Here is an 11,076-nt window from a genome sequence, read left to right as displayed (position 1 = left end):
GTCTCCACCTCAAAGAAAACACCGGGAAATTTCGTTTTAGTAAAACTCCCTTTAGGATAGAACATTAAGAGACTAGAACAGATACCCGGGTAATTGGGAGGATCCCTCTTTGTCAGCACTTTGGTTGGGGGACAGGTGGAGGGTGTCAATGTGTCATTCTGAAAATTTCAGCAAAACCACCCCCAGGCTGATCAGAGGAAAGAGAGATTGGCAGCCATGTGTGCTGAGTGGGGTACGTTTGAGGGAGTGATGGACACAGAAGGTCAACAGAACATCTAATGAACACACTTCTCCATTCACACTCTCTTTCTCTCACTCTCCCCTCCTTTCTTTTACTGAAAAAAAAATAAAAAAAAAAACATTTTAAAATGGCTTTGGAGATAGTAATTCTAGTTTCTCCTTGGACCATAAAGAGACAGTAAACATTTTTACATAATTTAACACTTCAGAGATAAGAAACCAGGATCAGAGGTCTTTTTTCACTCCAACCCAAACAAAGCTCTTTGTTCCTCTGGCAACCTGTCTCAAACCTTCATCAGAATTACCCGAGTGCTTTGAAAAACACAGACTCCTAGGACTCAGCCATAAATTGACACAGAACGCCCCAGAGTGGGGCCCAGGGACCTGCTGTTTTCACCAGCTCCGGCAGGTGTCTTTTCTCCACAGCATCTGAGAACTGTGGCTCAATGACCTGATCAAGGTCATACTGATATGATCAAGGCCTCATATAATCTATCTCAGGACATTTTGAAACTTTTTTGAATAAAAAGTGTTCCAGTAAGTATGCTGTTTTAGAAGACAGTAAGCATGTCATGTGCTAATTATGGCCTGTGACACCGTAAAATAAAAGTGTATTACTGAATGCTTTCAATTTCTTATAATGATGGTAAGGTGGCCTGTCATGGGGCCTTTTTAGCCCTCGACATCACTCCAGAGGATTCCAAACAGATATAGACAAGGGCCATTAGGACCTGGGTCCTTTCCTCTCGGGCTGTTTAGCCATGGGAATAGGATGTCCTAAAGCAACACTTCCCCCAAGTGACGTGTTGATAAGTCTGGTTATCAGAAAGATATTACTGGCGCTGTGATACGCAGGGCATTTACATTTTCTTGATAGGGTTAGTCATATGAAAGCTGACAAAGAAGGAAAAGGAGCAGCGGTGTGGTGCAATGTCAACAGACAGCTGTCCTCTGGCTCCCCGATAAATAGGATGACTTGCATTGCTGAGCGGTGTGGTCACTGCCAAAGGAATGGCCCTCTCACATTTCTTCCTGATTCACATATTCAGTGGGGTTACTTGTCATCCCCTCCCTCCCCTGCTTCCCAGACACTGAGTCTGAAATGAAAAATTCACCTGCCTCTGAGTTGGCCCCAGGAGGGAGGGGGGGCAGGGGTGTTACTTGGGTTCCCAGGTTGGAAGATTATCTCACCCAGCTCTAGCTATATAAGCTCACTGGAGCAGATGGGCTCCCCAGGGCAACTCAAGGGTTCATTCCTCAGGAGGAGAACAGACTGACGAACTTCGGGTCAACATGATGGTTCTGAAGGTAGAAGAGCTGGTATGTAAAGCACATTATTTTTATGCAGTGAAAAATGGTGCAGCCTTGACTTTTACTTGAAAATTGAAATGCTCTTTTCTTTCAGGCATAAGGCACAGGTATTCTGAAAAATGTCATATGTGGAAAATGGTTGATTTATGTGATGGAATAAGCAAAATTAGAAAAAAAGGAGCTGGCAGTAATGAATTCTCTACATATTCCCTATTTATTATCTTCTCCTTTGGTTTTATCACTAAAGTGTGGAATCATGTACAGTAATCAAAATGCCTTAGGGGAGAAGTTCTATTGCAACAATATATATCTGGAAACCACAGGAAGGCAAGGGATCATCAAAAGTACTGAAAATGAAAGAATTTTAAAATCATCGGTGGGGATGGGGGGAAGAGGTTGGGATTTTCTTAGGAGAAATGCGATTAAGTGGATTAAAACCAGATTTAAACACATCAACCTAACCTAAACCTTGATTTAACCAATAGAAGAGAACAAGTATCTGAAGGTATTCCTGGAACACTGGGCAGCGCATCACGGCCTGAGCTCTGAGAGTGCATTGCTCTGAAGCCACTGTCAGCAGGGAGGAAGGGCCCCGGGACCTCCTGCAGCATCCTTTATGGAGAAGGACCCCAGGATGGACTCTGTTATTCTGACCCTGCCACCTTCTTCCCTTGTAGGTTACAGGGAAGAAGAATGGCAGTGGGGATGCTGGGGAGTTCCTTCCTGAGGACTTCAGAGATGGAGAATATGAAGCTGCTGTCACTTTAGAGAAGCAAGAAGACCTGAAAACACTTCCGGTCCACTTTGTCAGCCTGGGGGAGCAACAGTGGAATACTGAGAAACAGCGAGAGGCAGAGGTAAGGGCCTTCTGGGAGGTTCACTAGTGGGAGGTTGGGGATGGCGTAGAGGACAAAGGTGCCAGATAGCAAGGAGAAGAGAGAGAAACCAAAGAAATGCAACCATTCCAAAGGTATTTCTTTATCAATTTCTAACTTACAAAGAAGCAACTTCTATGGAACAGGTTGTAGAAAATAATTCTTTGGCAAGACTATGACCTCTGGATTCCGAATCAATCACTGAATGGTCTATGACTGTGTTTTGACTGAAAGACTTGGAAAGAGAAAAGTGTCCAGTGAATTTCTGATGTCTTATATAGTTTAATTAATCCCAAGGAAGGGAGCCTTTTTTTCCCTCAGTAATGTGGTTTGTGGTTCATGGATCATTGTTTGACTGTGGCAACTTTTTGTGTTGAGAAAATGTGTTGCTGGGTGAATTTTCATTACTTACTAACCGCAGATGTAGTCCCCAGTCTGTTTCATGAGCGCTGCTCAGTGAGCCACCTAAAAGACACTGGCATTGAAATTTTAAGAGTTTGAAACTTATTAGTAAAGTCTTTTCAATTAAAAAAATTCATGAGCATGATAAAAAAAATTCTACAGAAATCTGGGGTCTGTTTATGGAAATAATTACAAAATCATCACTTAGAAACTAGATTCTATCTTCAGCAAGAAGCTGGCGCTACAAGCAAGGGAAGTGAAGATAAAGGCAATTAGCTGAAAAATTTGACCCCTAAATACTTGAATAAGAAGTCACTAAATCCAAGTCAAAGATTTATTATAAATATTTTTTTTTTATCTTTTTGCTCAAACTGTTCACATACTGAGCTCAGACCTTGCAGATTTTGTTTTGACACAACCAGAATGCTTGTCAGTAGAACTCACCATATTTTGAAACATGCATTTCTTTTTTAGCTCAAGAAGAAAAAACTAGAACAAAGATCAAAACTGGAAAATTTAGAAGATCTTGAAATAATCATTCAACTGAAGAAAAGGAAAAAATACAGGAAAACAAAAATTCCAGTTGTGAAGGAACCTGAAGCTGAAATCGTGGTAAGCACTGCTGGGTTTCCTTATGTTGTGGGGGTGGGAGTTAGTCGCTCAGTCATGTCTGACTCTGCAACCCCATGGACTGTAGCCTGTCAGGCTCCTTTGTCCATGGAGTTCTCTGGGCAAGAATACTGGAGTGGGTTACCATTTCCTTCTTCAGGGAAATCTTCCCAACCCAGATATTGAACCTGGGCCTCTTGTACAGCAGGCAGATTCTTTATTGTTTGAGCCACCAGGGAAACCCTCGGCATTAGGCTACAAGGAAATAACTATCTGTGGAGGGTTTGACTGAATGTTGGAAAGCCCGTGGTAACTCTCACACTGTTTTTTTTTAAACTTTAGACAGAACCTGTGGATGTGCCTACATTTCTGAAAGCTGCCCTGGAGAATAAACTGCCAGTAATAGAAAAATTCTTGTCAGACAAGAACAATCCAGATGTCTGTGATGAGGTAAGGCTTATACAAAGCACTGCAAAATCCAGCTTGTTAATTTTGTGTTTCTTATGCTTTACTGCAGCCTTGCTAGTCTGGTGCCAGAAATCAATCCACCTGAAACCGTCACCCCAGCTGTTGCCACATATGCCAGTGGCATGACAGGGGAGTGCAGTGGGCCAGAAAAAGAAAATGCTGGATCAGTGCTATGGATTGCATTATTTTTTTGCACTCTCATTTTCTTCCCACTGCTTTTTCAGTTTGCCTTTAATTTTGAGATCTTTGGGATAGACTTTTAGTATGGCAGGACCAACCACTCATGACTGGGGAAATATATTGTTAGCATTAGCTTTGACTGGACCCAAATATATCAGCTCTACACAGGGAATCTCTAGCCCAGAGTTCAAATGTCAGTTCTATCAGTACTTGCTTATTTGATTCTTGGCAGCCAATCTGCATTTTCTAGACCTCAGTTTCCTTATCTAAAAAGAGAGGGCATCGGAGTGAAATAATGCCTAATAGTGTTCCAGCACAAATAGCCTATTAATCCATTTGCATGTGAACTCAGTAGTCTCTGACTCTGCGACTGCACGGACTGCAGTCTGCCAGGCTCCTCTGTTCATGGGATTTTTCAGGCAAGAATACTGGAGTGGGTTTGCCATTTTCTTCTCCAGGGAACCTTCCTGACGCAGAGATGGTATCTGCTGCCTCCTGTGTTTCCTGCATTGGCAGGCAGATTCTTTACTACTGAGCGACCTAAAGTGAAAGTGTTAGTTGCTCAGTTGTGTCTGACTCTTTGTGACCCCATGGACTGTAGCCCACCAGTTCCTCTGTCCATGGCATTCTCCAGACAAGAATACTGGAGTGGGTTTCCATTCCCTTCTCCAGCAGATCATCTCGGCCCAGAGATCAAGCCTGGGGTCTCTTGCATTGCAGGCGGATTCTTTACCCTCTGAGCCACCAGGGAAGCCACCTGGGAAGCCCATTAATCCATTATTTGAAGTCAATTTATCAGACATCACTAACCCTTTTTTCACTCCTTTCCCCTATGAACTGGAATGGGGAATCATTTCTGAAGCTGAAAGAAAAATGTCTTCCATTATCTTAAAAATGAATACTTTTTGATATTCAACCTAACAGCAGTCCCAAAGGAAGGAAATGGCTGAACTGCATGGCAGGTACTACAGAAATCATGAGGGCACAAAACACAAGAAAGGGAAGTGTCAGCACTTGGGACCTCTAATCACTTAGAAACATGTATTGCAGGAAACGCAAATCTCAGTTGCAGAATAATTGTTCCAGTCGATAATTTTAGTAAATTTGACATTTCTAACTCATAAAAAAGAACTCAAGTTTCTATCAGCTAGGTCATCAGAATCCCCAGCTTTCTATTTCTTAGAAAGGATTTATACTCATTTTTATATGCATTGCTCTCTCTCACTCTTTTTAAAATCTCTATTCTGACAGTATAAACGGACAGCTCTTCACAGAGCATGCTTGGAAGGACATTTGGCAATTGTGGAGAAGTTAATAGAAGCTGGAGCCCAGATTGAATTCCGTGATATGGTAAATATATCTCTTTGTTTGGAAATGAGCCAAAGTAAGTAGACTATGTGAAGCTTGAGAAAACCTACCATGAAAAATGGGGCCAATTGTATTGAAGATTGATCTGAGAGAACTAGGCAGAAGCTTATTTCTCCATACAAAGGGAAGTTGGGAGATGGGACTAGGTCATGTGGAAAGTATTTTCCATACATACTGAAAAGGAGACGAGTATTTCAGGGAAAAGAAGGAAGTGAGAGCTGTTGGACAGAATTCAATATCCTCATCAAAGACTTGGGTCGTTATCAAGTCAGTAGCCTTACTGAGAAGTAATACAGTCAACACTTGCCTTTCAGCATCCCCATCCTTCCATCATACGTAGCCACCTGCTCCTGACCCTTGGCTGCCAGCAACATCTCAGAATTCTCTAGCTGAACACCTTATTTGATAGATGCTGATTGCCGTCAGGGAGATTTGGGGCTAGACTGCACACAAAATGAATCGCATCTATGGGAAGTAGCTGCTATTCAGATATCAGTAATTCAACCACTGTGATTTCTATGCAGACCAGTAGATAGCATATCCTATGAAATGAAGATTGAGCTGGGGAAAAAAAATGCTTTATTTATTTAAATACAGCTCAATTTGACTTTTTAAGCAGAGTGGAAAAGGGACTGGAAAAGTCCAAAGGATTTGGCTAAAACTGAACCCAGAAGATACACACACAGAAAAACAAGTAAAGAAACAAAATATAAAGTTTGCGTGGAAAGACACAAAAATTCATGAGCATGATATTTGGAGGGGCAGGGATAGACCAAACTTTCTAGTTTGATTAAGTGCAGTAACTACAAATGAGGCCGGTGGAGGTAGATGGGTGTGCCAGCACGAATGGAAGCAGAGAACCAGGAAGAGACGAGGAAAAGCCAACAGGGACACAGGAAGAGGCGTCAGATACAGATGAATATCTTTTGGAAGGGACTACTTTTCTGCCAGAATTTTAAAATCTGTACATTTGTCTAGAACTTTAATCTGGCAAAAGTGGTTAAACGTTCCAGGCACGCTGTGGGTTGGAATAATAACTCTTCTGCCACTTACTAGCTGTGTTTCCTCGGGCAAAAAATTTGAATAGTTTGGAGCTTCCTTTTTCTCATTTGCAAAATGAGCACAGGAACGCCCACTTCACAATGTTGCTGGGAGCAACCATGAGTCTGAAGTATGTGGCACCATGTGGGCACCACGAAATTCTCAGTACATTTTAGTTCTTATCCTCTCTTAAAAAGATTAGGTTTCTTGAGAACCTCCTAATGATGCAAACATGCACACAGATACATACACAGGAGAGCACACACGTTCGCACATTTTTGCCAAAACATTTGGCAAGAGATTTGAACTACAATAGTTAGAACTGGCAACCTAGACCAGGACAGCCCAGTGCCATCACAGATGCCCTAGCAAACCTGGTATTCCTAGGTTTTAGAAACCAAGAACTAATTCCTCTGACCAGGTTCTTCTTCCACTGAGTCATGTCCTTTCACCTCCCTCTTACAGCTTGAATCCACAGCAATCCACTGGGCAAGCCGCGGAGGAAGCCTGGATGTCTTAAAACTGTTGCTGAACAAAGGCGCCAAAATCAGTGCGCGGGATAAGGTATTTCTCCTACTCCCGTTCCCCTCCTCCCCTTCACACATGCGTTGGGGTCTGGGACAGCCTTTGTCCTCACGCCCAGGGACCCAACGGGCTCTTCCATTTCGTAGTTGCTCAGCACCGCGCTGCATGTCGCGGTGAGGACTGGCCACTACGAGTGCGCGGAGCATCTCATCGCCTGCGAGGCAGACCTCAACGCCAAAGACCGGGTGAGTAGAGGCCGGCAGAGTGTGGCCTCCTAAAACCTTCACTCATTTATTTGGGATCACTACCCCTGCTGGGCACCCTTTCGGGACCCACTTCCTGGCCTCAGGCCCTCCTTTAGCCTGTTCACTCTGCTCTCTAGGAAGGAGATACTCCCTTGCATGATGCTGTGAGACTGAATCGGTACAAGATGATCCGACTCCTGATTACATATGGCGCCGACCTCAACGTCAAGAACTGTGTAAGTACTCAGGCAAGGGGCCTTGTTTGCTGGCTTTCTAACGAACAGAAGTATGGCTCACATACTTGAAAATAGCCTTACAACGGTAGCATTCGGGGGTCTTTTGATGATTTAAATGCCCCGTTCCTTCCCATAAGGATATTGCTGACCTTGGCAAGGACCCAGGTCACCTAGTCAGAGATGGGGAAGCCATAGTGCCTCCTATGCCCTCAATGCCTAACACAGCATTTAGGAATTCTTTTAGAGTTTGGTATTGAAAATAAAAGATGGTCAAACCACCCACCTTCACAGACACAAGCAGTGTCTGCCTTGGCCATCCCTGGCTGAGTTAGGCTGGAATAGTCAGGAATAAAGACACCCACCATTCCTGAAGCTCTTGAAAATTCCACAGTGGTCAGTGCAGCCAAGGGTCAAGGAATTCAAATGATTCAACACTGAATCCGAGTAATTGTGAATAGCCCTTCCCCTCTTAAAACAGCATGAATGCTACCACTTTCTTACAGAGGTAGCCATGCATTTGCCTTTATTTTTGAGCTAATTTCTATTCATTCTCCTCTTTGGTTTAGTTGCACATCCCTCAAAATAGTTTCTTATATTTAGGCCCAGAAAATGCTTGTATAAATCCCTTTTACAAGTACATGTTAATTTAGCTTCATCTGTAAGCCAGGGAATGTAACCAGATTTTCCTCATGGTCCCAATTCCTAGTCAAGCATCATCTAATACAAGCTTTAAAAATACCACTGGGAGGAATGAGTGTAAAGTACTGAAGAAGTAATTTGAAAGAGGCTTTTGGAGAATCACTTTACAAAGAAAGGGGAAAAAAAAAACCCAGTCATCTTTTACTGTGAATCATTTCCTCCTCTTACTGTGTTACTATAAGACTGAGAGGAATACTTCATCATTCCAAAAAAGAAAATAAAACTGTCTTGGTGACAGGAACAAAATAAATGCAGGTAGAGACTGCTTGGGTTGGGAAAGTGTTAACAGTAGGGTCCCCTCATCCTTGATATGGGATTGATCTTATCAAATAATTTAAACCATCAGAAAGAGTAGATTCAACAAAACCCCTAAAGCTGCAGAAAATATAATTTTTTTTTTCAGGCAGAGATCAAAAGCATATAGATTTGGAGAGACTGTGTAAGTCACCAGGGAATTATGAGATAAATTTCAATACAAAGGAGTTTAAGGAATTCATGGAAAAATAGCCCTAAATATACAAATAGGCCTTAGAGCTCTGTATTTTCAGTAAGACCCCAGCATAAAGGTTCTAGAACTATAAATGTCATTGACCCAATGGATGGATATTTCCAAAAAAGGATAAGTTACTGGACACCATCTTGAAGGGGGTTGTAAACAATACATTACTGTATCATTATTGTTTCATTGTCCCAAACTGTCTTCACATCTGCTGCTAAGTGTTCCCCAGGGCACATGCTACAGGGTGAGAAGGTCCAAAATTAAGGTTGCAGGGACGTTAACTCAAATCTGCCTAGGGCCCAGGCAGATCACATAAATGACTTTATGGTGGCTGCAGGCTCTGTGCACATAAGGTAGTAGTCCTTCCCTAATCCAGCCCCTTCTTGCTCCATGAAACCATGGATATCATGCTGCCAAGCCTTCCAGTTTTTTTCAGAGAGATCACAGATTCAATTGGGAAATCTCTTAATTTCCAACTGTTGCCAATTAATTCCCGTTTTTTAAAAATCTAAGCTCTGTTTGGGCCAAAACAGGTCTCTAGACTTATTTGCATCTCAAAGCTGCCAGTTTGCAATCTCTGAGATAAAGAGAGACTTCTGAATAGTGATGGAAAATTTTAGGACTTCTCAAATTGAGAGGCAAGAATTGAGAGGTGACATAATTTTAATTTTTGTAAATATCTTGAGACATAAAGTAAAGAAAACTTGGTCTCAAAAATCATTGATATCATCTCCAAGAAAAATAAATTTCCTGGGAGAGCCCAGCGTAACTTCTGAGCAGCTGTGAAAAATCTACTCCCTGGAGCCGTACCTGTGTAATTAAGCCAAGGTGTTGCAGCAGCTCATATCCCACCAGTTTTTATCAGTCAGGAATCATTTTCCAAACTGATAGGAACTGGTTTTTGACCAGGTGGATACTGCTACCTCTCCATGCCCATTCTGCAGTATACTGTATAAGTACAGAGGCATCTTTTGAATTTCACAGTGAGTTGGCTTAGGCTTGCTATGTAGTGTCAAGGGACTAGGGATTTTTACCAACACCTGGGATAGTCCCACAGGGGGGCAAAAAAACCAAACACTGCTGATCTGCTAATTTGAAATGCCAAAAGCCTTCCTGTGAGAAACAGTAAAGGACTGGTTTGAAAATAAACTGCAGATCATAGTGGGAAACATAAAACACCTCAGTAGCATACACCTATCCATTACCTCATCAAATACACACACACACACAGAGGAGAAGAACTTAGAGATGCCTTCAACCTGGAAGTCAAATTCCCTCCTCTGTTTCGATTAGGCTGGGAAGACTCCGATGGATCTGGTGCTACACTGGCAGAATGGAACCAAAGCAATATTTGACAGCCTCAAAGAGAACGGCTACAAAGCGTCTCGCATAGCAACATTCTGAGAAAAGCGATGACAAACGATTCCATTGGCTGCTCTGTACCAGCACATGGAAGGCGTTGCCCCAAAGAGCGACTCATAGAGAAATCCAGCTTCCGTTTATCAACCTGTTGTAAAGTGGCACCTAATGAGGTTTGGAGCACAGGGACGTAGGCATTGACATTTTCCTTAGTGAAACTCACTCTATTTATTTGTATTTATTCCAGTTAACTTATTTATTTATTTACTGCGATACCACCGATACTCAGATCCTTTGTGATCATTCATTTGGTGAACAAGCTTAGTTTGTATGTGACACGTCAGAGCCTCCCCGTAGGTAGTTCTTAGACTATGTTAACCAGCAATGCCTATGATGTATCACCTCGCTCAGGTGAGATGTTTCAAGGTGATTTTGAAAGACGAAGGGGATTACTGCAGCCCTCTTTTCTCCTGCATTTTTAATGCTGAAGTTTGAGGCCATGGAAAGCCTGTAGCAGCAGAAGGGGAAACAGAATGAACGTGATTCTGGGAAGACAGTAAAGCTGGCCATTTGACGCCTGGGCCTGGTATTTCTTACCAAGTATGTACCGAGGTGAAGAGAATGTCTTGAGTGTAAGTGGAAGGAACATGGGCCACTGGGCCGTGCAGAACCAAACGTGCTCAAAAAAGTGAAACTAACTGCAAATTGTAAATGTGTAAATGTGTATTATGTTGTATGTATATTTTATATTCATAATAAAAGCAGATTCTAAACCTCTTTCCTTCTTTAAGTCTGGTGGAAAGGCCATTTAGATAGGGGTTTTGTCTTCCAAGCTTTTCAGATTATGAATGTTCTGTAGAACTGTATGTACTTCTCAGTATTTCATGTCTACAAAGATCACCTGAGAATCTTGTTAAAATGCAGATTCTGATTCCTCCAGTGGGCGTGGGGGGGGAGGGGCGTGAGATTCTGCATTACCGACAAGCCCCTGGGCGATGCAGAGGTGATGGTATACCACA

At 42.5% G+C, this 11,076-nt stretch overlaps 1 protein-coding gene across 1 annotated transcript; it reads left to right on the top strand.

The window, feature by feature from the left end:
• Window positions 1-1,404: 1,404 nt before the first annotated feature.
• On the top strand, window positions 1,405-10,834 carry ANKRD1 (ankyrin repeat domain 1). The gene is made up of 9 exons (XM_006052088.4): window positions 1,405-1,560; window positions 2,229-2,408; window positions 3,303-3,440; window positions 3,780-3,887; window positions 5,337-5,435; window positions 6,960-7,058; window positions 7,166-7,264; window positions 7,402-7,500; window positions 9,992-10,834. The coding sequence occupies exons 1-9, from the start codon at window positions 1,534-1,536 to the stop codon at window positions 10,100-10,102; spliced, it is 960 nt and encodes a 319-aa protein (XP_006052150.2). The 5' UTR covers window positions 1,405-1,533; the 3' UTR covers window positions 10,103-10,834.
• Window positions 10,835-11,076: the final 242 nt, after the last annotated feature.

Source organism: Bubalus bubalis, chromosome 23, assembly GCF_019923935.1.
Source record: "Bubalus bubalis isolate 160015118507 breed Murrah chromosome 23, NDDB_SH_1, whole genome shotgun sequence".
Classification (NCBI taxonomy): Eukaryota; Metazoa; Chordata; class Mammalia; order Artiodactyla; family Bovidae; genus Bubalus; species Bubalus bubalis.
This window is presented reverse-complemented; position numbering and strand designations above follow the sequence as displayed.

What these genes read in the sequence shown, in the direction of transcription:
- ANKRD1 (XM_006052088.4), top strand. Translation starts at nt 1,534, where the DNA reads ATGATGGTTCTGAAGGTAGAAGAGCTG. An exon ending in ATCCAGATGTCTGTGATGAG is followed by an intron (nt 3,888 to 5,336) that starts GTAAGGCTTATA and finishes CTATTCTGACAG; the next exon opens with TATAAACGGACAGCTCTTCA. An exon ending in AAATCAGTGCGCGGGATAAG is followed by an intron (nt 7,059 to 7,165) that starts GTATTTCTCCTA and finishes TCCATTTCGTAG; the next exon opens with TTGCTCAGCACCGCGCTGCA.